We start from the raw sequence: 27568 nt of genomic DNA on the forward strand, positions 1-27568 counted from the left end.
AAGCTTAGTGAGTTCCCCAAAATACCACTCTAACACATATTAGTCACTCAAGGCTATAACTCTGTGGGCCCTTGGGCCCTAACTCTATGGACCCAGAGGTCCTAACTCTGATAACTCTGAATCATGCATATCACGTATCACAATAAATCTCAAAAAATAAATAGCATACAAATACACTGGCACATAACTCTAAACCTAACTCTGTGGACCCTCTGGTCCTAGCTCTGTGGACCTTCCAGTCCTAAATCTGATATACACACAGCATAAATCACATAGAAATAATGCAGTGCCACGCATCGCATAAATAGCATATAATAACTCTGTCACATAACTCTGTTACCACTCTAGGTAAAGTATAGTGAGAAGACTCACCTCAAACGAAGTCGGATGAACTCTCGTGCTCAACGTCCCAAACTGGCCTCCTCCTATTATTCAAATACCATCCTTGATCAACACTCTTTTATTGTCTCAACTCTAAAGATTGGGTAGAATACCATTCTACCCTTCCCTGAACTCTCTTAAGCCAGTCTTGACCAAAACTCTAAAGTCAACGAAAGTCAATGGTCAAACTTTGACCCAAATCGTCGAATGCATATGGGCGACTCGGTGAGTCCACACGTGTCCACGGACTCCTCCTTCTAGCCTCTCTTGACACGTCGAGCCAACCCTTTGCTCGACGAGTTACACCTGGTATGAATCGCGGGGCAACCCTGACTCGAATCATCGAGTCCCCCCATGGACTCGGCGAGTTGCTCCCATGACCAAACTCATTTGACATTCTGAGGTCATATCTGTTCCTCTAATCCATAGATATGGCTTCCTTATGACCAATAACCATGAAAAGGTCGAGGCTTAACATACATGTAAAGCTCACAAGGCTTTCCTTGGAGAAATGGCTCCAAGAATGGCATCAAAGTCTCATTCTCTCAAAGAATCAACATAAAGCATACAAAATAAGGCCTTATGGACCTCTACGGGTCCAGATCTGGGATCTCTCACACAAAGGGCCCCTATACTCACAAGCCATTAGAAGGTGTAAAAACCTTAAAATCACCAATCTCACCCAAAATTGTCACACCCCAAAACCAGAACGTCGGAACATTCTGGGGTGGATGACGTCATATCAAGTATCACAACACATGCATTATAGTAATCAAAGTACAACAAAACATTGCATTAATAGTAATAGTTTTACATAGTTTACATAACAGGGTATCAAATTAATACAAACAAATTTAATAAGAACAGCATGGTACTAAGCTATCTTCATCAACAGCTCTGGGGATGTATCTGTCTAATGCTAACCTGAGAATACAAGTTATTTGAAAAGCGAGTATCAGCATTTTTACAAATGCTGGTGAGTTCATAAGTAATTAGTGACATTTTATTCAAATAACTCTATAATGTAGTAGTTTAAGAGTTTACAATGTATTAGAGTTCTTTCCAGAAAATCCTATATTTTCTTTAATAAAAGCAGCCTTCTACCAAGACTGGACGGAGTTATGTTGTAAAAAGTAGTTTTCCCTTAATCGTTATCATTATCAAAATACTGAATTTGATTATTAAAGGAAGCAAGAGAAGTCAGGGAAATAACATATGCCTCAGCAGTGAGGACTGCTGACTAAGGCAAAGGAATCATAGACTCTAGGAGAGTATCGAACGAACGACACGCCTGGTTCCGTCTAACAAATGGAGACACAGACCCCAAAAGGTACCAAATGAAAGGTACAGCTGGTAAGGTCTAAAACAGTGAATACAGACCACGGACAATATCAAATGAAAGATACATCTTGCAAGGTCAAAACAGAGAATACAGACCGCAAACAGTATCAAATGAAAGATACATCTTGCAAGGTCAAAACAGAGAATACAGACCGCAGACAGTATCAAATGAATGATACATCTTGCAAGGTCAAAACAGAGAATACAGACCGCAGATAGTATCAAATGAAAGATACATCTTGCAAGGTCAAAACAGTGTGACTCTGAAAATGAGTTACCAGCATACAGTGTAAATTGCCGGTGAAATACCGTTACCTTAAGGCCATGAATTATAAGGCAACCTGGGATACTCGTAACCATACTGACTAGAGTTCCAGACGCCCTACAAGCGTCTATAAATATGACATTTGTCACCCCTTGGCTTGGTGGGTCGTGGACTGTAGCTAGCAGTCAGGGTGTGGGGGTGTCAATCCCGTATAGATCTATACACACAATGTCCGCTCTCCCTACAAGAGACTCTGGTTACCAACTAGACGACGGAGAAGGCCGTGTCCTGAAGATGCATCCCAAATAGTGGGTAGAGACTTCCAATTAGTGGGTAGTGTGTTTCTAATGTAAGTGTTGAACTAGAGGTAGAGACTCATAACTGAACTGACTAAAGTAAACCCATATGTCTATGCTTGTGTACATAATATATAACTAATGAATCAAATGACCTTCGGATGGCCATCCGATCCCACCAGACCACATCTCAACGAAGAAAAGGAAATAGGGCGGACGAGCCTTCCTAAGTCCTTCAATCATTATTTATATGTACCTATACAAGCACATGCATACATCTAACTACGCTTGAGTGTGTATCAAGTGGAATCATATCGTGAAGTATAAGTGTACAGTGTGGAATAACCGACTTGTGAAGTATAAGCGTAAAGTGGAATAACCGAGTTGTGAAGTATAAGTGTACAGTGGAATAACCGAGTCGTGAAGTATAAGCGTACAGTGTGGGATAATCGAATCGTGAAGTATAAGTGTACCAAGTATAAGTGTATCACGAAGTGGAAACGACAACTGGTGAAGTAAAAGCGTCTATCAAGTATAAGTGGCTACAAGTATATGCAATATAGAGACAATAACCGGTATAAGCGTATCCCGAAGGAAATGCGTTATCAAGTAGGAGTTTTAAATAAGTAAAGCGAAGCAGCAGTAACAAACAAGTAAAAGTATACGTCGTAAAAGGGAACTTCGATGAAAACCTTGGAAAAACCTTTATACTCAGGGAAAATCACATTTGGTATTCTTTGGTAAAATTAGTTTGAAAACTTTATAAATCCTTGGAACCTTTATGAATCAGTTTAAAATGAATTTAGATAAAACAGTATAAGTAAGAGTTTTGGAACAAATGAAAACCTTTTTGAAACCATCATAGTGTCCTACTCGGTAAAACAGTGTACAGTATGGAAAAATCTTGTGCATGCGGGTTATCAATCACAGATGATTGATATGATAACTGGCATGTTTAACTTGTATCCCCCCTATAAAACATGTAAAAACATTAAAAGGTTCATTCCGGGGTATGAACTCACCTAGTGTAAGTAGGTGGTGGTTGTCGAGGCCAACACAAATAATAACCCTAAATATTACACACTAAAATAGTGTATAGTGGTAAAGGGATCGAATCCACGGAGATTGGTTCAATTTATAACTCTATGAAAAAATCTCTTTGTAAAAATACTTGTAGAATGACAATAAATATAAAATGGGGGGTTTTGGTGTTTTGAAACACTTGAAACAAACTAGAATTAACTATGATTTAAATAGACAAATGCAACAAAAATAAGAGTTTGATGTAAAATCAATAAGGGAGAGAAGGTTGACTTAAAGTTTTCTCACTTTGACTTTTGATGAACATATCATTAGAATCCAATGGTGCAATACTTTGATTTAAATCCTTAATTTGGCTATAGTAATCCAAGGAGCTTGAGATTACCTAGACTTTTCTTAATTGTTGAAATGGCTAGAGAAGCTCATAACAATTTCCTTAATCAAAGTCACTAATTCCAAATAGCATGTAATTAGTGAAAGTCAACTAGCATTAAGAACCAAAAAGTCACCAAATCCAAGAGGGGTCAAATGCTTTCACCACCATGTTGGAGGAAATGTTTTTATGATTGTGTGAAGCAAAAACAACACAAAAATCCTTTATTGCTTGCTAATTTGAGGATCCTTTACTTAATCAAGAAATTAGCCAACTAATCACCACAAACACATTTAAACTCATGAACATACAACTAATGATAAGATGTTAAAACATAAAACATTCCCATAAAGATTCAAGAACATGTTCATGGATTCTTCAACATTCAACAAAAGTTCAAAGGATTAACCAAAAGTCAACCAAGATTAGCTTAGCCAAGCATGGCTAAACCCAAAGAAACAAAGTTAGAGAAAATTGTACCAAACATTAAGCAAGAATCAAGAGGTAAAAATATGATGTTCTTCAAGGGTTCTTGGCCTTCAAAAGTCTTCAAAACTCCAGAGAGAATCTCCAAAAATCGGATGTATAAGAGTCTCCAAAAGATGGGCACCAACCTTCCTCAAATAGCCTTCCAAATGGATTTCCGAAATTACCCCTGCAGAGCCTTGCGCGACCCGCGTGCTGCTGCGCGGGTGGGTTGCGCGGGTGGTGCCTGACATGGGCTTCTTTGAGATTTTGGGCCTCCGAAGCATATCCCACTAGCCCAGATCGAATCCAATCACCTCCTAGCCCATTTTCTTCAAGTTTATCTTCATTTTAAGCCCAATTTGACCTCTCCAAATCTTCCAAAACTCGTGAACTCGCCCGATTAATAATCTACGTACGCTTGAATATTCCCCCGCATCTTGCAAATTTAAAGTTTATTTCTCTCCAAGCCTTCAAATAATCATCAAGATCACTCCATGCATCATCTCCACTACCCATCAAGCCCAACATCATTTTTGTCTACCAAATCTCATCGCCTCCCATACGTCCCGAACACTCCCGCTCCACTAGACCCGAAAACCTGCAATTATGCTCACAAGATTCGAAAGTACCCGAAATAGTCATAAAATAACAAAAAGGAAAATATGCATGGAAATTATCTAAATTATGAATGAAATATGCTAAAATAAACTATAAAAAGAAGTAAACAAAACTAACTATCAGTAGGTCCGACGGAGGCACCGGTTGGGTGCTCGGTGTCAAGTAAAGACTTGGACACACTTAGTGGCCTATTTAACATATGATAACATATGTTTACATACAGTTAGTACATATAATACTAATTAAACAAGTATACGCACCCTAAAGAGCAGAAAACACTTTGGTTAAGTGTTTGGGGTGTCCCGGGTAACATCTAAGGGTGTGTATGGCTTAGGAATGGAGTTTACTCTCCGAGAGTAAACTCTCTACACTTAGTTTATGGCCCAGGGACAACTCCCCATGAGTTTACGGCCGTAAACTCATGGTGAGGGGTTCTAGTGTGTTTTAAAGGCTCAATCTTGCTCGTGGAATTTTGCTAGGTCCAAATCCAAAAGGCATGAATGAGTTTAAGGCTTATAAGGGCTTCATTTGGGAGTTTACGGCCCATGAACCATCCCTAAGGGAGTTCACGGCCGTGAACTCCTATGCCATGAGTTTATTGAAGTTTTAAGCCCTTAATACCTTCCTAGCATTTTATAGTAATAGTCTAAGGCCATTTGGGGGACAAAAACCAACATTTTGGCATCATTGAGGGTGTTTATGGCCTTGACACATGTCTGGGCCGTAAACTCCTTTTATCCCTTCATTTCATTGTGTTTAATTGATCTAAACCCGAAACAGCAAGCCCCTAATTCATGTATTAAGCCTAAGGGTGGTTTGGGAGTGTTTTTAGGGCATTTTGACAAGGTTTAGAGGTGTTTACGGCCTAAGCATGAGCTTGGGCCGTAAACTCTCTTTTATGCCCTAAATTGATTGTTTTAAATGATCAAACACTCCTAGGCTAAATCCTCAATTTATTTCCAAGCCTTTAGGGACATTTTGGGGTCATTTTGCCCTTGATTTAGGGGTTTACAGCCTAAGGAGGAGCTTAGGCCATAAACTCCATTCTAACAGCTTCTAAGTCCGATTTTTAAGCTATAAACACGAATCATAATGTTTAGAACAAGCTAGGATAAGCGGACTTACGATTTGGAAGCGTTTGGTTGCGGATTCGAGTAAAAAACGAGTCTAGAGAGAGAGTATAGAGAGAGAGGGTGGAAAAGGCTCAAATGAAATTTACTCCCCCTTATATATGGGTAGGAGTTGGAGCTCAGTGATATTCTACCCGATACTGTCGTTTAACGTGGTTTTTGGTCGCACCCGATTTAGCGGTCAAATTTTGACTTGGTTGTGACTAGACATTTTTAAGGGAATTATGTGGGTGTTTCTAATTTGTTTCGACCCTTACCAAGTCATTATAAAACTTCCCATATAGTTAACCTCTTCCAAAAGGTTAACGGACAGTTAAATAAAACGAAGCTTTTAACGGAAAAAGGTTAAAACTGACGGAATAGATTTCGGGTTGTCACAAAAACAGAAAAGGGAAATCGATTTGATACCTCTACAATGAAGATACGAGCTCAGAAACTCAGGATCAACAACTCCCTTGATCTCCCTTTTCTGGAAATGACTTCTCCCTTGCAAAATCACATCAAGAATGCTTAAAATGGCTTTATCTCTCTCACTCTTCGTTCCAGCTCTCTAGGGTAACTCTCTCTGGACTGGTAGCCACACAAGAGGGCTATAAGGTCCTTTAAATAGGTCTCAAACCCGGATAATTAGGGTTTTCCTTAACATCACTGAATCGGCGAGTCCAAATATCCGACTCGTCGAGTCCCTTCATTAAACAGATCACCAAAACGCGATCCTACTCGACGAGTTGAGGCATCAACTCGCCGAGTCTCTTCATATCCCATAATATAATACTCAAATTTCCATGCCTGGATATCCAAATGTTACATTCTCCAAGTGTTTCTTGATAGGTTGGGGTTCCTTCTTATTTCCACCATTGGGTCTCGGTGTGGAAGAGTTGAATTTCACCCTTCACGTTCTGCAGGCGCTCACACTTTCCCTTCTTCTTGACCCAACATGTGTTGCGACCGTGAGAAGCGGCTCCCTTTCGTCGGGCGAGAAAACCACCTGTGCTTTTCTACATGCCTATCAATCTTGCATTTCACACGGTTATTTAGGGTTTTGTTTTGTTCATCAGAGGCCCTGGTTGGTTCTATTCTATAGGAAAGGTTGTGTGTTAGATTGAATGACACTCCGCCACTATCTTTGTTGTTCCTGGCACTTAGCTCCTTCACCCCAAGGGGGTTTGGTTCATCTTTGATACTGGAGAAGATCCGGTTCGAGTCCCGAATCATTCTTTGTCCGGGCATGGCTTGGCCATCGATTGTGGGGGGAAAGAGTGCCTTTGCCTACGGGTAGGCATTCCCTTGCTTTGCAATTTTCACTCCGTGCTCTGGCTGGACCATCTTTGGGTCATCGTTTGCTTTTTTCCGTGGAAGAGATGTTGTGAGCCGTCTGAACACGTCTCTTTGCCTTTTCCTAGACTCGTGGACCAGCATTTGTGTCGTTGCTAATCTTCAATGTGGATTCTCCACCTTCTGGAAACTTTCACTCTGACATGATTTGGTTTCTTGCTTTGTCTCTTTTTGGGTACTGCATTCATTATCTGGTCTGGTTGCTACAACTGTCGCTGACCCATCACTTGTGCTAAATTTGATAATACCGTGGAGAGTGGATGTAATCGATTGTAGCTGAAAGAGTGCAGGTCGGCCCAGTAGAATATTGTGTTCTGCTAGGTAGTCAAAAACCGAGAACTCGAGTACCCTTGTTACTTGCTTTGTCCCATCATACTGACTAATGTAAACGGGAGCATGATTGTTCACGTTGGCCAGATGCCATGACCAGTGAACCCGACTAAGCATGATTGTTCCATTATCAATGTCTACGTACTTAACATGGTTTTGGCTGATGAATCCTATGATGTGAAATGGGTCATTTGGGTGCCAATGTTCTGGTCTGGGATCGCTCACTGGAAAGGCTATGTTAAGCATGTTTTGATTGTATGTCGTCGCGCTAGCATGTTGGCTCTAGCGGTTGCTGCATTGGCGGGGCCCGGTGATGGTAAGTATCTTTGGCCTCCTTTCATGGCCCTTTCCCCCATCCTTTTGATTTTTAGCTTGGAGTTCGTCCTCATCAAATTTTGCTCTGAGCTCTTTTGCTATGTCAACTATGTTTCCAACTAGCTATTTCTCGTCTATCTCCCTTTTCAATACCATGCACTCGATGGTATCATGAGTTTTGCTATTGTGATATTCGTAGAACTTGGTCTTGTCCTTGCTCTCCTTTGATGGAGTTTTTTTTATTGCATGGACATCTGCATGAGCGTTCCTGTTGTCATCTTTGTTGAACGACATGTACCTTTTCGACATGTGTCTAAAGCAGCGATTGTGTTTCTGCTGGTTGTCATCTTGCCTCTCCTGTTGTGCTGAGCTTGGCCGGGATGCCGCCTCCTCCTGTTTGATGTATGCGTTGGCTACAACTTTGAGATTGGCCTCCTTTCGCTCTTCCCCTTCAATTTGTCTCAAGTATTTTTCCACATGGAACTTAAGCTCGTCCATGGATTTGGGGACTTTCCCCTGCATCTTCTTAGATAGGGGTCCAGGAAGCAGACCTTGGGCGAAGACGCCCGTCACCAGGAACTCTTCATGTCCTGGGAAATTCAAAGTAGCTAGTGTGAATCGATCGTAATAGTCACAAATCGATTCTCCTTATTTGTGTTTACACGCCATCACAGAGTTGGCGTCCCCTTTTCCTTTCCTCAACTGCATGAAGTTGTTGAGGAAAAGGTATTTCAGCTGCTCAAAATTCGAGATACTACCTGGCCTCAGAGACTTGAACCACTTGCTTGCATTTCCTGTTAGGGTACAGGGGAAATAGGTACAGGTGAAGCGACGATCCATCTTAAGAGATGTCATTGTCCACTCGTAGTTTTCGATGTGGTCATTCGGGTCAGTAGTATCGTTGTACTTTGGCATGTTCAGTATCATTGCAGTGTGCAGAATCTCGTACTGGAGCAGTTCGTGGCTGAAATTGGAGTTTGAACTTCGCATAGGGTTGTCCATGTATGAGTACGACATACCGTCATAGGCCATATGTTGATGCGTTCGATAAGGGATCGCGTATATCTGGTTGTGCATGGCCGCCGACGAGATGTACGATTGATATTATTATAAGTTTGTATGCAATCTAAATTGTTGGAATGCGTATTGCCCTGCCAAGTGAACTATGTACAGGTTTATTCATGTATATTGTTGTATGGACGGATTGAATGGTTGAGCGGCCGCCATGAAAGGGTTGAATTCAGGTGTTATTGAGAAATGAACGCCAAGTCCATAGGAGTTGGATCCCTGGTTGATCGAGGTCCACACACCTGTGAATTGCGGCTAAAACACTTCTGGGACTGAACCTAGGGCTTGTTAAGCGAAAGGGTTGAAGACCGGTGGTTATTGTACGAACAACAGCACGTGGGGAAAGTCTGCCATGGTGGCGTGTGGGTAAACCATCGATGAATATTGTTGCGGTTGAATATTGTAGGGGATCCAGGTTCCAGTACCCGAATTGTGTGGAAACGATTGTTGTTGCGAAACATGTATCTCTGTTTGTTGTGTTGCGACAATCTATGGAGTTGTGGTTACAATTGTTGCTTGTGGAGGTGGGTTAGCTGTTGGGCGCCATAGATTGGCTATGTAGGTTGTCGTCGTTTCAGCTGCAGAGTTGGATGGTGTCTGTGAGACTGGCGTGCAATTTGAAGCATGTTCTTCCTGGGTGGGAACTTTCCTCTGTCTAACGGTTGCATTGGACGTACCAGGCTCATTTCTGGTGCTCTTGACGTCGTCGGAATTTCGCATGCCATTTTTGCTCTTTGGTTGTGCTTCGTGGATGTATCGTCCTGGAGATATGTACGGGTGGCGCAAAATGTTGTGATATGCCAGAGATGGTTGAATTAAGATTGAAGGTGAGAATCGTGTTGGTTCCTTCTCCTGATATCATAGTACAAAAAAGAAAGATGATCGTTAGTCGGCGTCCGGGAGGGATTCCCAGGACGACGCTCCGACGATCAAGTTAGAATGGATTCTGAGAGAAGAAAAGGTAAATCTGAGGAAAAAGAGATTCGTCCCCTTCTTCATGAGAAAGAATGGTCCTTTTATATCTGATTGAGAGGCGTGTGCCTCCTAACTAATTTTGTTGAACCTTCCCTCATAAGACGTGAAGTGGCGGATCCATATTGAAGGATCTTCCGTTACGCCTTTTTGCCTCATTGCCTCATTGGCTAGAGGGGAATCTTCGATATTATGATGATTGTGGTTGTCATCAGATGGGCAAGTGGAACTCTCTGATTGGTCTCACGTTTGTCGGGGTGTTATTTCTAGGAGAAAAGGGCAAGGTGCAGTTCTGCCCCTTAACCGCCTTACCAGTGACTCCGCGTTGGCAAAGGCCCGACCTTGGCCTCAGACTGGATACGACCAAATCCTAACCAGGCCAAGCTTGACGTTAGTTTGACTTTTCCTTTTTTGATGTTTTCCTTTTTTGATGTTTTCCCTTAAGGATACATTAACACTGATATTTTGTACACACTAATTATACTGTAGAGACATAAACATATATGAATGAGGGTTTGTTGATGTATATTCATTTTACTTTAACTAAACAAACACACAAAATTAAAAAATTAATAAAAAAAAAAAAAAAAAAAAAAAAAAAAAAAAAACCATATTGTATGGTTCATGTTTATCGTTTTAAAAAATAATGTGTAATGTGTTCTTTCGCTATATTGTTAAATGCACACAGACAATAATTGTACGCAATAAAACCATTATGCACAAAATACTACTAGTACAATATAGAACATCCAGACTTCTACGTAGGTAAATCGTGCACATGTTTAAAATTGTATGCTATGTTTTTTATTTTATTTTGCAACTTTGTATTTAGTATAATTATGCAAAATTAATTATAAACTAATCATCACGATATATATTATATATTAATTATAAACTTTTAATATAAAAGGTCACATATTCACTTTTTCAAGCAAATTGTATATGTGTGTCAAAATCTTTCTAATGTTGTTGACACAGTGAATTCACCAAACCAACTACCATCCGATAATACATATAGATCGTAAATAGATTCCAATATAAAATTAAAACATGAGAAAACACGTTTATATTATTCACCTCAAAATCTAATACAAAAGAAAATAAAATATACTAATAGTATCAAGATTACATATCAAAATTGTATTATTTTAGGTTCTCTCTTGGTGAGTCTCATCAGGTGTAAAAAACAATAAAATTTACAGATTTTATGAAATACCCTTGTAGGCTTACGTACTAGAATTACCATATTGAAATATATGTGATATATGTTCAACATTGCCTTATTTCATACGCTACTACAAAATGGCTTATTAGATACATGATGTAACTAAAAAACAACTTATACCTAAGGTTAATGTTATTATTATCCTACTAACTTTAAGGTATTGTTTTAAAAGGTTCGTTAAATTATTTTTGTGCATTTTAGACCACTAAAGTGATAAAATCTATCTCACAAAAATTATTATAACAAATAAGAAGGGGTAAACTTATTACCTTGATGAACGTTCATCTAAGTGGACAAATTCAGTTTTTAAAAATCCATGTATTTAAATCAACATGACAATATTTACATATAAACAATGAAATTATTATTATTGCTAACATCATGTCACAAATAACCCCTCTTTTATATTTAGCTTTAGATCTCTTCAACTTTTAATCACAGCCACATAAACTCCCTATTTACAGTTTTTTTAACAGTTATTTGGGGTCTTCTTCTCCACGTCTGCCCATTACGTCTTTAACCTCCCTAGTATGTCTTCAAACTCCACTTCTCCCTACCACGTTCATCCACTTTCACAGATAACCTCCAGCACGCCTCCGAGTTCAACTGTCCACCTCAATAAGCCCTAAACATCAGGTAGGTGTAGTAACTATTGTACATATATAAGAGGTTGTTTCTTTGAATATATTCGTTATTCCATCGCTTGAAATTTGTCTAACGGTTGATACATCATGGACCATAAATTGGCTGATAAGGATTTTCTGTTTGAAGAAATGGCACCCAAGGTCAAATTTATTGAATAGATGTTTGGATTTTAGTCCCGAGTCTTTGAAAATTTATAATTTTTTTACTGCTTAATTGTAGCTATCTCAACTCAAAATTATTAAATCGTTGGTTTTATTATATTGTTCAATATAACTATCGTTTGCTTTTGGAAATTTGCTATGTTATTATATATGATTTTAATTTATAATCACTTACATAATGAAGACCATTGTAGCCGTTCATGAAAATGTCGACCTTCAAACAATATCAGCCAAATCCATTGCTTTTGAAAGTAACTCTACTGAGATAATTGAGTATTCTCCTCACTTCGGTCCTTTTAAATCGATTTTGGAAAGGGTTATTTCGGAAGGGGTAAAAATTCATTGTCTTTTCATCAATTGTTAATAGTTTATGATGTTTTAGTTTTGTTTTAGGTTTCTATAATTGCTAAAGAAGATCAACAACTCGAAAGGAAAAGAAAAAGAGTTTTAGCTCTAACATAGTGGAAGTAGGATGAAGTTGTGGACCTCTGCTCAGATGATGATGAGAAAGAGGATATCCCCATCATACAAGCAAAAAAGAAAGTCAGGGTTTGCATTTATAATCAAAATCGACCCATGAAACTCCTTGACGAGTCGGACGTGGAGGATTGATGTTTCTATAAGTTGTTTTAATATGTTTATCTTATTTTCAGTATTATGATTAGTTGTTATCAATCTATGTTTCAAACCTCTTGCTTTATAATATAAGTTTGGTTCTTACAAATGTTTTGTGTTTGTTTTTTTATAAATGTTCAATATTCAATTTCCTAATCAATGTATTATTTTCTTCTTAAATCTCAGTTCATTGCTTCTGAAGTCATAACTAATAAAGTCACTTTGATTGATAGTGGATGCTCTTTTCAAGGTCTTCTTTGAAAGTACATTGCAATCCTTTTTGATGATCTTTAGTTGTTTTTCACAGGATGAACTTGAAGAGCATATGTTATGGGTATAATAGATATGGACACTTTTTACATATCCTATATGGTATTCACTTGATTTCGTTTATTGTATTAACTCTTATATTATATTTGTACAAGTTATTGACTTATTATGATGTTTAGATGGATTTGATTACGAATGGATTCTTCACATACTCATTTGGCCACAATTAGTCATCCAAATGTAGATCATGACCTACCATGAAATATGCTTGAGGTATATTACCCAACTTTTCCAATCAAACTTTGCTTTTATGTATAACTGAATTCTTGGCAAAGCATTGACCAACCCTGAGAAAGTCTTGAAAAGACATCCATCATGATATTTGATATCCATGGTTAAAAAAAAATGATGGCATTGCCCTTAGTTTCAATTCTCTAAGGTTAAATAGCATGCTACTTTCATTTTCAAGGTAAAATAGCATGCTGCTTTCAATTTCAAGACAAACAAGTTTTCGAAGCTTTGCTTTCTCTAGTCATTGCTACTATTACTTTAGTCAATATCAAGCTTCGTTAAATTCATTTGCATGAAGTTGATAAAATTACAGAAATGGTTCCTTTGTAATTGGATTTATGACTAAAATTATTGCTGTTATTTTAAGTCTCACACTTAATCATTATCACTAGATTTTATGTACAATGACCCAATTACAATTGTCTTTGATTTTTTCATGTTATTCCTTCTTGGTAGGATTTTACTATTATGTCCTTTGTGTTTTATGGCAAGATGTCAATGGTATTGTGCTAAATACCTAAGTGTTAGTATATGAAGATTTAGATTAAGTACTTAACTGGTAGTAGAAAATCTCTTGATGATATGATGAGATATAGTATTAAAATACATGTGATGTGTAATACTATGGGCAAACTATAACATTCACATGTAAGATTTTGAGAAGAGTGGAAAGATGATTCCTTCGGGAATGAGATGATGATTCCATCGTGAAAGTAGATATATGATTCTTGCGGGAATGAGATTATATATATGGTTAGAGAAGGTTGAAAAATGGGTCCATAAGTAGAACAAGGTAAGAGGTTTTTTTAGAGAACCTTGATATAATCCGTGAGGGATTAAGTGTAACGAATCTGTAAGGGGTCATTGTAATCCACTAAGGATTTAAGAAAAGAGAAGTTGCCAAATGATCTACGAGGGATCAAAGTGAGGGGACTAAGTCTAGATAGTGGTAATCCGATAAGTTAGATTTATGTTGTGCGTGTCTATGATAAGTGAAGTTATCATATATGATTAGACCGTTTAGGTCTAAAGGGAAGTAGAAAGGCAAAGTGACAATAAGAAACAAGAGGAAAGATGAGATGGGACAAAGAAAGAGAAGAAAGCATGCCCATGAATGAGAAGAAAGTATGTGAGTGTGTGTGTGTGAGAGAGAGAGAGAGAGAGAGAGAGAGAAGGGGTGTGCGGAGAGGTGTAGATAGAGTAAAAAGAAGAATATGAGATGAGATGAAGACATAGCAATAACATGAGAAATGGTAAAGATAGAGTTAGAGAAGGCATGAGATGAGAAGAAAGAAAGAGATGAGTCGGGAAGAGGCTAAGATAGAGCATAAGATGAGCTCGAGAAGAGATGAAGATAAAGCATAAGATAAGCACGATAATAGATGGTAAAACATGAGATGAGATAGAATAAGAGTATGAGAAGTGATGAGAAGAATGGTAGAGTATGAAAAGAACGAATGATAAATGTAGAATATGATTGCATGAAAACAAAGTATAATATAACTCATTTAACTTGTGATCTTATGTTGTAGATTTTTTATGTATTACAGGTTTAGGTAGTAGCCGTTATATGATATGAGATAGGAGCACAATGATTTGGACCAGAAGTAGTTTTATTTTTAGTATATCCGTGTTGTTTTAAATTATGATTATGATTTTATTGTAACACCGAAATAGTCTGGGATGTAAAGTGTTTTTGAAATCAAAAGGATACACGAGGCTCGTAATAATTAGATGTATCCTCCAAATAATCAAAAAGGATAAACAAATAATTTATCAAAACTAAACAATAAAAATGCATATACTTCTATTTCTAATCCCATTTCAATTTCATAAGTCAAAATCTCCCAAATGATGGTTACTAAATTTGGGCTCATGAATAGTGAGCGTATAGCACAACCTTGAACTTTTTACCGGTCTACAAACTACGTATTAGGACTCGTTTAATAGTTGCTGATTGATAAATATCTGTCTAGATAAAAAAATCCTAACTGGGTAAGAAACCATGATGTTTTATTATACATCAATTTTATCAATTTTAAGGATTGTTTGATTCAAACAATCCATAAAATTGATAAATTAGAAGATCTTTGATTCAAATAACCCATAAAATTGATGAATTATGGGCAAAATCAGCATTCAAAAGAAAAAATATGTATCTTAACATCAATCAGAAATCGTTTGTTTATGGACATAGAAGAACTTAACATCAATCAGAAAACATTCCACAAAAATTGAACTTCAAAATAGCAAAATCAGCAAAAATATGAATTTATCAGCAAATTCAACAACAAAATCAACATTCCACAGCAAAAATCGAAACTTGAAGCAAAAATCAAAACTTAGTCATTTTGTTAGTGAAAAAATGTTGTCCTAAATATTCAAATACCCTTCAAAAAAATTATCTAAACAAAAGAAAAAGGATAAATCAAATATTTTTACAGGTATCTAAAGATATTAGTGAACAAGAACTAAACAAAGGGCAGTTTAGTCATTTGTTGTTATTATTATTATTTACATTCCAAATCTTTGGAGAGAGTTTGAGGGGGGGAATCCAACATCATGGGGTCATGAGAAGATAATAATGGCAAAAGCCAATTGAAGAATCCAATTCCGGTTTCTCTTTTCGATCTCTGGAATGAGTATTCCATTACCATATTCCATAGATCTCCAACATTCCATTTATGTAACATGATCCACTTTGTTACCTGTTTGGAATCAATAAAATATAATCCACTTTTTGTACACACATCGTATCTTATATACAAATGGAATGGAATTACCTTTTCCAGTGTTTCTAATGCCTCCATGCTAAATGTGTAATATACCATGAAAGGCCTTAATGCCTGAATACAAATAAATAAATAAATAAATAACAAATAAGTACTAAAACACATGAATTGCAAAATAGGCAAGAAATAGCAACGTACTTTCATTTATTTGTGCATTATAATTTATACATACAGCTTCTTTTTCTTATTCAGACATTGTATTTTAAAAATATTACAGGATTTATATTTAGGGTTAATAACTTAATATCATGAAAGATCTTATATATTTTAGGTTTTTTTATGGATTTAGATTTAAGCCTCAACTTTATTTTATTTTTTTTCCTGAAAAAGACATTGCATTTTTTTCATTTTTTCCGAAAAACCCCTCAACCCTCAATCTTTTAATTTTTTCCCAAAAAAACCTCAGCTTTTTATTGTTTTCAGGGAAAAAAAAACCCTCACAATTGACAAGTTTTTCGGGAAAAACTTCTAAAAAGGCTAAATTTAAAAAATAAAAAAAATAATAAATAAATAAAAAAAAAGGTTAATCTCATGAAAGACATTATATTTTGTGTTTTTTCCAAATTAAACTTCAACTTTATTTTTTGCCTGAAAAAGACCTTGTATTTTATCATTTTTTCCAAAAAAAAAAAAAAAAAAAACCCTCAACTTTGTAATCTTTTCCCCAAAAAACCCTCAACCTTCTAAACGCCTCCAAAATAAACCTGCAACTTTTTAGAAAATAAACCTGCAACTTTTTAGTTTTTCTCAAAAAACCTCTCACATTTTACAATTTTTGTTTGAAAAAAAAAAATAACTAAAAGAGCCAGATTGGAAAAAACAAAAAAATACAACGGCTTTTTCATGCAAAAAATAAATTTGAAGTTTAATCCAGAAAAAACACAAAATATAAGATCTTTTACTCTTTTATTATATCAACCCTTATATCTATAGCAATGAAAATTTCTTTGTATTTGAACAATGCTTCTATAACTAAGTAGATTTTATAAAAATAAAATCTAGAATGCTATAATAATAAAAAAAACAAAAAAAAAAGTACATTGCTATTTCTTGCATCATATTATTCTTCTTCTTCTTATTATTATTATTATTATTATTATCACCTGTGAAGCTGCAAGCCATTGTAAAATAGCTTTAATTTCAGGATCTCCTCCAAATGCTCCACAACCCCAATTTCCACTAACAATTCCTATTTCATCTTCTTCAAATTTTACATCTGAATTTTCATCATCTTTAAAAAGCTTCTCATACTTTTCAGACTTACTAGAGTCACAAAACCCACAAAACGCCTTGTTAATCTCCCTGTAATTAATACAAATCACATTAATCTTTTACCACAATAATAAAGTACGCAAATATAAAATTACCTCAAAAGAAATTCATGTCTATATTGTCTTTCTCCAGGGTTGACTAAAGCATCAATTGCAATTATTCTGGTTTTATGTCTTTTCATCATATCAATATCTTTTGTATCCATGAAATCACCAGAAAACCGAAAAGAAGAAGCATATCTATATTTTTAAATAAGTTAATAAAAATAATATGATAATATTATTACATTTTTTTCACTAATGAAATATGCTCAGTTACTTACCCTGTGTATTTAGAGAATCTTTCAACACCAATAACTTCTATAGCCTCATTATCTGCCATTGAAGGCAAGAAAAGCATGCCAGCTATTAATTCTGGACTTATCATGAAACGAATTTCTTCCTACAATCACAAGAATATAATAAGGTGATTAAATTATATAAAGAAAATGTTAATTATATGAAGAAAAAATAAAGCAAACCTGAACACACCCTTTGGTTAGAGCACCTCCACCAAGGTATTTATTTGCAAAATCGACTTCTAGAGCTTCTTTTGAAGTATCTTCTATTAAGCCTGAACTACAAACCTGTAATGACAAAAATTACTATTATGTCCTTGTAATAGAGATAGTTTCATTTGAAATCATTTTCTTGGTGTTTACCTCAAAGAGACATAGAGAGACCACAGATTTACTCCAAGATTCAACCTTTGGGTAAGGGATGTAGTTAAGATTGTGGTTGTCTGCAAGCACTTTTCTCTCGAATGAGACATTGCCACGTGGCATACTTGAATGGATTCTTTCAAAGTAATGAATGATGCATTTGATTTTGCTTTCTTGTTTTTCGTTGTAGTTGTCGTATAGGGTCCTGAGGAAAGATGGGATTCGAATCAGGTGTGTGAAAGAAGTTATTGAGAGCATCAACATGAAACAATGAGTGAAATGAGTATCGAAATACACATACGCAAATAAATGATCAAAGTTGATCACTTGAAGATGATTGGCACCTCTACTAGTGTTTGGAAACAGACAAAAGAAAGAGGATGCAAGAAGAGCGCCGATGAGTTCCTGGCTGAGTAAAACTATGCCAGGCTCTTGCGACTTCAAGAGGCGAAGACTGGTTTTGAGTCCAGCCCTAGCACCAACACAGGTAATGGAATCTGCACCTGTATAGTGAGCTTCTAGCATCGATGGAAGCCGCAATAGAGAATCTGCCAAAGCTGGGAGTGTCCCTTCAAACCATTTGTTTGCTTCGGAACGCGATATCAGCTGTTCATGATGTTCATGAAGTGTGAAGTCTTAAATTGGTTGATTAGTTGATAAAATTAGAGAGAAATGAGATGGGGGTGAATAATACAAACGGATTGATACCCAATTTGTATGTGGGAACAATATTAGGTTTGATTTTGATGCTTATTGCTACTTACATCATCGAAGAAGAGGGAGAAACCATCAGCGGTTGAAAAGGCGAGGGGATCAGCGGAGAGGTTGAGGGAGTTACGGAGGTCAGAAATGGCAAGGAAGAGGACCTCGCCGGAGTCAACCTTGCTGTGCTGGGGACCTTTAGAGAGTGCTTTGAGTGCTTCAACGACTTGAGAAGGCCAGAAGAGTGCTGATGACCGGAGAACCACCGGTAAAAACTCTAGAATGGAATTCAGATCCTCCCGATTCTCCATCCCGTTTCTTCACAGCACTGTATCTTCAACAAGGCTCCAAATCGCGAAGACTCTTGAGGTTTCTTGGAGAGAAGGGAAGTAAACATATAAATAGGTGTAGTTTGTTAAATTGGGTTGGGTAAAGAATGAGAGTGAATCGATTTTCAATGGTTTTGTATACAATACAACTTCACCTCATTATTTGAATCGGCAACGAACAAAAGGGAGCAGCTTGGGACACCCATTTCTGATTTCTACGAACAACGGGAAGCAGCCTAGCACGTAGCGATGTCGGTTTGTGCTTCTTCAAGATCAGTCCTCATCAGGGAAAACCATAAATATTTTAAAGAGTAAATTACACGAATGGTCCCTATGGTCCAGGGTAATTTGCACGTTTGGTTCCTAACTTATTTTTTTAACTCGGAAGGTCCCTACTGTTTGTTTTTGTTATGCGCTTGGTCCCTGTCTTACCTAAAAAATACTATTTTCCCTTGATTTATTTATTTATTTAAATAAACACACCCCAAACTCCACCCCTCTCATCTTATATTACCTACCTCAATTTTTTTTCTCTATTTAAATAATAGTATTTTTAGGTAAAACAGGGATCAAGTGCGTAATAAAAACAAACAGTAGGGACCAAGTGTGTAACAAAAACAAACAATAGGGATCTTCCGAGTTAAAAAAATAAGCTAAGGACCAAACTTGCAAATTACCCCAAACCATAGGGACCATTCGTGTAATTTACTCTATTTTAAAAGAAACTATCATGGCACTATGTGAGGTTGGATCACCAAAAAAAAAAAAAAAGTCTAGGGTTTCGTGTTAAACCCATACTTAACTCCAACCTATTAACAAGGATCACAGACATTGAAATATTGCAAATTCAGTCTTAATGTTATCGACATATTTTAGTATAATTATTATTATCGAGATAGGATCAGTTTTATTTAATGGCGGAACCAGAAATTTTGATATGGAGTACAAACATTATCAATATATTAGATGTAGTTATCCAATATCGTACATTAAAAAACATGTTATAATCTCTTTTGGAGGTACAATAACATGAAACATGTTTACAAATAATATTTTTTATATATAAAAAATAATTTTTTGGGGGTACTGTAGTACTTCCAACGCCCAATCTAGCTCCGCCACTAGTTTCATTTAATCATCGAGATAGAAGGTGTGAGTACATATTCAGAGTGATAAATGTGAACTTGAGAATACGGGGTCATAGGGCAACGCCCTGGGTGGGTAAACATGTTCCAATGGGCAATTGTACGTTTCGCAGATATTATTCTTCTAGGTTGATTATTTTTAAATCTTGAAATTTTAAGGTTTCGACTGACTGCGTAGTGTGGGAGGGTCACCACGTCATTTAATGCACCACGTCTTGAAAAAGGCAACGACGTGGCAAAGTAATTGGCCACGTCGTGGTGGCAGCTGAGTTCAAAATCCTAGTTATCAGGCATTGGATACTATTTAAGCAACCTTATGATTAAGGTTGTCCTCTCTATCAGCCTCTATTCCCCCAAAGTGTGAAACCCTATGTGTGTTATTGGTGTATTTGTGTGTGTTCTTGACAAGTTTAAGATCTTAAAGGTTCTTGGAAGAAGGGGAAGGTGCTCTAAAGCTTGTTGCTGAAGTTGAAGGCTGATCTTTCTTCATTTTTAGACTCCAGAAGGTATAAAGCTCGTACCTTTCTTCTTAATGAGTTACGTCTCCTGCTTAAGACTTCATTTATGGCCTTTATATGAGGATCCTTTGGAGTTGAAGCAACTCGAGGGCCTTGCATGGTGTTTGAGGTAGTCTCTAGACCTTAAGGTCTCATAAAGTTAGTTACTTATTCAAAAATCAGCCATTCATGGACCTTTTAGGTAATTTTTGGTCCTTTTAAGTGTTAGGGTTTGAGATGTTAGGGAATGGATAAATCAGAAACTTCCAACTTTATCCATGTATGACCTAACTCGATTCAGATTTGAGCTTTGAAGCTTTGGAAAAGAACTTAATGAGTTAAGTTGGTCAGACGTTACCACAACGCGACGTTATGTAGGCTACAACTTGGTGACGGGTTGAAACACGAGTATTCTGTCTTTTAGCCACCACAACGTGATCATTGTGTTGGCTACAACGTGGTGACTCGTTGATTTTGACCGTTGATCGTTGATTTTTTGACTAAGTTGACTTTAGGTCAAACTTTAAGGTTTTGGTCATAGGTTAAGATTTAACCTTTGAATGCATGTTTAAGTGGTCATTATGCCTGCCAAGCAAGAAAATGAAACCAGTAGACCCAACATATAAATGTTTCCAACATTTTCTTCGGTGTGTTAAATTTGGTTGCCACAAGAACCAATCATGTTATTTTGTCTTTCTCAAAACTTTCTTTAAATAAATTGCACACTTTTTTTATGAATTCATCCAAAGATTTTTTTATATTCTTTTTACAATTCTATTTTTTAGTTTAAACGTTTATTTTTTTATAATCTTTTTTACAAAATTAGTTTTTTTATGTAATTAATATATATATATATATATATATATATATATATATATATATATATATATATATATATATATATATATATATATATATATATATATATATATATATATATATATACAAATTGTATTGTTAATTATACATACGCAAGTTTTTATGCAGCAACAAGTGGTGTGTCACTCATAGTTTTGTCTCATTTATTATATACAAACAATTTATATCTTAATTTTTAATGTTTATGTTAACATCCCAAAAATTGGATGTTTATTATGATAAAAAAAAATTAATGGAATGAGTTGAAAATGTGTAAATGTTGTCCAAAAATGATTAAGTGTCCACTTTGAGACCATGAATTCTATCCTTAGAGGCAAGATAAGGAGAAAGGGCAAGAAGGTAAATTGTAATGGACAAGAAAATGGAGCAAGATCAAAAAGAATCGAAGTCAAAAGGAGTTTATATGAGAAATCTACAAGATGAAAATTTCATGAATTGCTGAAGGCATCAACTTTGAAGACTTATATGTCAAATTGTAAATCGATTTAGAGGAGCCTCTACAAGATGACATCTTTATTATATCCAATAAAGAAAACGTAGAAAACAAAAGAATCAGGTTTTTTTGGAGTTAAGATGAAAAGTTATGACCAAATGAAAATGGCTAAAAAAATGGCAAAAATGGGTAAACACCTAAGTTCTCTAGCTAATAACTCGAAATGAAGACATATTTAGCCAAAGTTCATTATGAAGAAGTTATAAAGCTCTTTCCCATGTTTCCATAAATGTAAAGTTTGTTGAAATCCGATATCATATGAAGAAGTTATGGTTGTCACAACATAGGTCGAAAATGGAAGGGAAAAACATGAAAAGTAGTCAAGTGTTGGGTAACAACACACATGGCCATTGTTTATGCGAATGGCAGCGTGTGCAAGCTCCTCAGAAGCTGAATTTTTGACACGTATTAAAAGACACATAAAAGCATACGTGGTAAAAAAAATTAGGGCAATCAGAATTCGTTTGACCTATATGCTCACCACAATTACATCCAGTAACATTAATTTTTACATAAAATGCTCTCAACTTCTCTCAATCAACAGAACACTCTTCCTATTTACCTTCATCATATTTGAAGAAATTTATGAAGACTTAACAAGAATAAGTGGAGAATTTCCACATGCAATTGAGGATTTATGATCATTAAGCTTAAGGAAACAAGGTACTACTTATTTATGGATTCTTACAATTTTATGGAAATCCTTATGAGCCCTAAGTTCATCAAGGTTCATTTTGTTACCAAATAGTTTACAAATTGATAAATTTGTAAGAAATCAAAATATAGCTCCACAATTAATAAGAAATCTATCTTTCTATATAAATTAATAAAAACGTATAAATAAATAATTGAGATAAACAAAACAAATAGTTTCCTACACGAATCATTTCAGAAACAACCCATTATTACTCAAAAACTCAAAAGTCCCCCAAGGGTTTTATACACATTTTTTGCACACAAAAGAAAGAAACACACACACACACACCAAAATTACAAGAAAAATAATAATGTACAAAATCCTTTGAAATTGAGTTTTTTTTTTTCTCTTCAAAGTCTTGTGAACATTAAGAATGCAATAGAAAAAAACAGAAAAAGAGCAATGTTAAAAGTTAAAACTCGCTCATTCTTTCTTTGTTTGAAGCTCATTTTTCATCTTCTACAAGTTGCACATCATATCAACTATCATCGTTTCATTTCTGCAATAAATCAATATTTCAAACAAATTAAATTATCATATTATGTGTAAATAAAATGTAATATACATTATTTGAATTATCATTAATAAAGTTTAAGTTAGAATAAAAAATAAAAAGTTAAACATAATAAAAGCACTTTCTTGCATTTAGCCCCTTAATTAAAATAATAAACTTTTAAAAAGAAAACTTTTTTGTTGTTAAACTTTACATAAATGGAAGGAATCACATTCCTATCGGAATAGTTCATTCCATTCCATTGTTTCAAAACAAACACGTTTTTCTAATTCAAACAGAACGAACCATTCCATTCCTTCGTCAATTCCCTCATACCAAACACTATTTCATTGGATGGAATGGAATCGCCATAAACAATGGAACGGAATCAGCCATTCCATTCCATCGAAATCCAAACACATTCCTACCGGAATAGCCCATTCCATTCCATTGTTTCAAAACAAACACGTTTTTCCAATTCAAACAAAACAAACCATTCAATTCCTTCGCCAATTTCCTCACACCAAACACAATTTCATTGGATGGAATGGAATCGCCACAAACACGGGAATGGAATCAGCAATTCCATTCCATCCAAATCCAAAAAAGACATACCTCATCATTATTCATTATTCATTCCCCCCGATCTCTTTCCTCCCACCATCTCCAACATCACTTTCACTAGCAGTCTCCCACTCCGAATCATCACTCCCATACCCATCCCCACCACCACCACCGCCACCCCCACCCTCCTCACAATCAATCCCGCCATGTTTCACCGCCGCCTCCCTAAACAACCACGCGGCCTTCATCTGCTTCTTCACCAACCTCTCCGCATAATCCGGGACCTTATTCTGCCTACAATTCAAATCCGGATCCATAGAATTCGAACACTCATTTATAAACAAAATCGCATCCAACAAACTCTCCTTCGCCAACCCAATCATATCATACGCCTGGGCCCGCCTCCACAAGCTTTTCGCGTGTCTATTGACGGGATTATGCAAACAAAGGGCCCGCGTGGCATCACTGATGGCAGTCAAAGGTTGTTGCAACAAAAGGTAGCATTGGGCGCGATTACTGTATAAAACAACTCTTTCTTTTTTGGATCTTACGGGGCATAAGGAGAGGGCTTCTGAGTATTTTAAGGCGGCGGCTTGGATGTTTCCGGAAGAAAAGAGGGAGTTGCCTTCGAGTTTGACGACTAAGGCGGCGGCTTGTTTGATGTGGAGGTCTTCTTTTGGCATGGATTTTTCCCATTTGAAACGTTCGCGGGAATCGAGGAGGGATTCGATGTCTTCTTGGGTTCGGTTGCTGATGGAATTGCGGTTTCCGGTGGAATTGATGGATTCTTGGAGGACGTTGAGGATGGAATCACCGAGTTTTTTGTGGTCACCGAGGGTTTGGATTTCTGCTAGGTCCAGAACTGCTGGTGCTGCCTTTTCGATCACCTGTAAGGAATGGAATGTTGTGAGGTTTTGGATTGAGGATGGAATTGGAATTCGAGATTCCATTCCGGTGTGTTTGGTTGTTGAATGGATGGAATTCAATTCTGTCATCATCATCTTTATTTTTTCAATTTTTCTGAAAAAACCCTCAGCTTAGTCTTTTTTTTTCGGAAAAAAACCCTCAACCTTCTAAATGTTTCCAAAGAAATCCTCAGTTTTTTTAGTTTTTTCTGAAAAAACCCCTCACATTTTATAGTCTTTTTTTAGGGAAAAAAGACTAAAAGGGCTAGATCGGAAAAAAAGAAAAAAATGCAAGGTCTTTTTTTCATGAAAAAAATAAAATTGAGGTTTAATTCGGAAAAAAAAAAACACAAAATATAAGGTCTTTTATGAGATTAACCCTAAATATATTGAAATAAACAAAAAAAAAAATCAGATATATATATATATATATATATATATATATATATATATATATATATATATATATATATATATATATAGTACTAAAAAATGGTTAGAATATAAACAAAAGGGAAAATTACAGGTAAAAAAAATAACATTAAATTTTGGGCGATTTTGCGGTTTTATTGCTTATACATTATCTTTTTTCCGATCAAACCATAAAAGTTTCAGAATTTTTTTCTTCTGAATTTACCATTTTGACCTGATATAACATTTCAAAAAGGTTAATTTGGAAAATGAATGAAACTTTTATGGTTTGATTAGAAAAAGATAAAAGTATTAGTGCATAAACCATAACACTGCCCAAATTATAATGTGTTTTTGTAATTTGCCCTGGATTAAAAAAAAAATTATAAATGAGTTAAATTTAATCTTGATAAGTTTATTAGATATTTACCTTATGGAAGGTATTAGGATCTTGAAGCAACCATAGAAGACAATCAATAGCCATATATTGCCAGTCATCTGAAGATCGTGCAATATTACATAAAGACTCAATTACCCCTGGGCAACTGCTAACAGGTCCTCTTCCAAATTTATGATGACAAATTGTTCTCAACAACCCAATACCAGCTGGTGAATTTTCATTCACAAGTCCACCCCACATTCCAGGAAGCTTCACAAGAAACTCAGGTTTACATATTGTAGAAAGAAACTCAGGCTTAAAAGCAAAACAATTTATAAGTTGAAGAGACCAACACTGTAATTGACTAGCCCATTCCTCAGCTTTCCTTGATTCCATCTCTACACCACCCATGCCACGTGTCAAAAGATCACAATGATAACTAAGTCTTCTATCAGCATACTGATAAAAGTGAGAGTAAACAATCTCAAGTGAACTCATTGCTAATTGTATACAAAGTTCAAGAATCTCTCCATGACTTGCAACAGCAGGGAAAGTGCTTGCATATGTAGCTAAATGTCCTAAAGCTCTTACAGCAACTCTTTGTTCAACCCAAGTTAATCTGCCTCTTAAAAGTTCAACCAAAGGTGGGATTACCCCTGCATTGACTGCAGTTTCTGCAAAATCTTCCATGTTCATGGTGTATGATCCGATTATATGTGCAGCATAATAAGGGATGTAGATGTTTTGATCATGAGATAGCCATCTGCGATTCTTTAAGCCTTTCCAGATGAGAGCTGACATGCATTCAAAGATACCTAATTCTATGAACTCTGGATCATTAGGATGTGCCATGGCTGTGTTCCAAAGGCCACTTATTGGGAGAACTTGACCATCATCATCTTGTGAAGGAAGCTCTCTGAAAAACTTCATGATGCTTGCTCTTCGTTTGTTTGGGTTTCCTTCTTTCATGACACAGAAAAAGCATCCGGGGTATGGGCAATCTGGGATGTGTTTTTCCATGATTATTGACTTGAATTGATTACTCAGAAAGTCAGAATTCTGTTACCATGAAGTTACTTTCTAGTGTCTCATAAACCACCAAATGTAAACTGCATTAGAAAGAGGTATAATCATATGAGGTTATGATCTTATCATGAACTATAAGTATGACACACAACTTCTCTTCCATGGTTACTCATGCAATATTGCAATGGAAAACTGTCTTTTACTTCCATATGAATAGATAGGTAGTAAACTGAAACCATACAGTGATACAGAACATGATATATGGAATTATGGAAATATTCTAAGCAATGTATCAAAGTAAAAGCAAACCATCGAAGCTTTGCAAATGCCATCAAAACACATCTGCATAGTTTCAGATCCAAATGATGAGCTTTAGGGTTGAAAAGTTCAAAAAGAAGATAATTTTAATTTTAACAAATGGTGAACTTTCAGTTTCATGTTGATTTCCCCCAAAAACCATGTCTAAATCACAGTTTACAATTAGAAAAATGTGACAAATCTAGAATGACAAAAGACAAAGAAAAATCCTAAATCAACTAAGGAAAATCCATAATGACAATCGAACAATGAATTCTAACAGGCTTCAACACCTATTAAAAGCTAACCTAAACGCGAAGAAAAAGTTTAACTTTTAAATTATGCTTCAGCTAAACAACACAATTCAGTAAATTCACATTGCAAAAGCAATTACTGAGTACGTGATGTTACCAAGAAATGTAAAAAGAGATCGAAGGGAATAGGAACCGACATCAGGATAGTAGTAATATCAGTAACATGAGTACCATCAGTAGACGTTCACTGCCTTGCCTGAGTTCTCACACGGCTGCAGAATTGACGACGGTTAGTAGTCGCCGATCTCGGTGGAGCAAGAGCGCCTGCTTCACTGAAAATGAGTAATGGGAGAGAGAAGGTTCGATTTGGGGAATTGCAGACAAGAGACAACCCTGGGGTTTTTACCGATTGCGAGGGGGTTCTTTCAAAAAGGCAACGAGCAAATGAAAATTTAGGACAAAATAAATTAATAGTACGTTTTTTTTCTCTATAAATATTTGAGAATTCTTTAAATTTGGAAAGAAATAAAGTATTGATTAATGTTATTAAATGACAATTTTGATATTTATATATAAAGATGTGACTAATCATA

General features: G+C 36.0%; 2 protein-coding genes and 1 pseudogene across 5 annotated transcripts; 1 reads left to right on the top strand and 2 right to left on the bottom strand.

Annotated features, from left to right (window-relative positions):
* LOC145008255 (uncharacterized) overlaps positions 1-27568 on the top strand; it is a 223153-nt pseudogene that overhangs the window by 144149 nt on the left and 51436 nt on the right.
* LOC145039580 (poly(ADP-ribose) glycohydrolase 1-like) lies at positions 15464-19206 on the bottom strand. Its single transcript, XM_078987618.1, has 9 exons — positions 18669-19206; positions 18206-18510; positions 17905-18109; positions 17725-17829; positions 17527-17645; positions 17300-17443; positions 17036-17234; positions 15924-15986; positions 15464-15848 (listed from the first exon to the last, which is right to left on the bottom strand). Exons 1-9 carry the CDS (start codon positions 18915-18917, stop codon positions 15651-15653), a joined length of 1587 nt encoding a protein of 528 aa, XP_078843744.1. The 5' UTR covers positions 18918-19206; the 3' UTR covers positions 15464-15650.
* LOC145039587 (ARM-repeat/Tetratricopeptide repeat (TPR)-like protein) lies at positions 22836-27425 on the bottom strand. Of its 4 annotated transcripts, none has more exons than XM_078987638.1 (4): positions 27232-27425; positions 25450-26507; positions 23755-24590; positions 22836-23145 (listed from the first exon to the last, which is right to left on the bottom strand). In XM_078987638.1, exons 2-3 carry the CDS (start codon positions 26416-26418, stop codon positions 23769-23771), a joined length of 1791 nt encoding a protein of 596 aa, XP_078843764.1. In that variant the 5' UTR covers positions 26419-26507; positions 27232-27425; the 3' UTR covers positions 22836-23145; positions 23755-23768. The 4 variants fall into 4 exon arrangements, with proteins under 4 accessions (XP_078843764.1, XP_078843751.1, XP_078843760.1 ...); XM_078987625.1 differs by having other exon boundaries at positions 27207-27425; XM_078987634.1 differs by having other exon boundaries at positions 27173-27425.

Source organism: Lactuca saligna, chromosome 1 (genome assembly GCF_052625555.1).
Source record: "Lactuca saligna cultivar CGN05327 chromosome 1, ASM5262555v1, whole genome shotgun sequence".
NCBI lineage: Eukaryota > Viridiplantae > Streptophyta > Magnoliopsida > Asterales > Asteraceae > Lactuca > Lactuca saligna.

Bases quoted from the DNA above. Each gene is read 5' to 3' on its own strand.
- LOC145039580 (XM_078987618.1), bottom strand. From the start codon at position 18,917: ATGGAGAATCGGGAGGATCTGAATTCCATTCTAGAGTTTTTACCGGTG. The intron at 18,110-18,205 runs GTATGTGTATTT...ATCTTTCCTCAG, and splicing joins AACTTTGATCATTTATTTGC to GACCCTATACGACAACTACA. The intron at 17,646-17,724 runs GTTTGCTTTATT...TTGTGATTGTAG, and splicing joins TAACCAAAGGGTGTGTTCAG to GAAGAAATTCGTTTCATGAT.
- LOC145039587 (XM_078987638.1), bottom strand. From the start codon at position 26,418: ATGGAAAAACACATCCCAGATTGCCCATACCCCGGATGCTTTTTCTGT. The intron at 24,591-25,449 runs GTAAATATCTAA...CATTCCTTACAG, and splicing joins ATCCTAATACCTTCCATAAG to GTGATCGAAAAGGCAGCACC.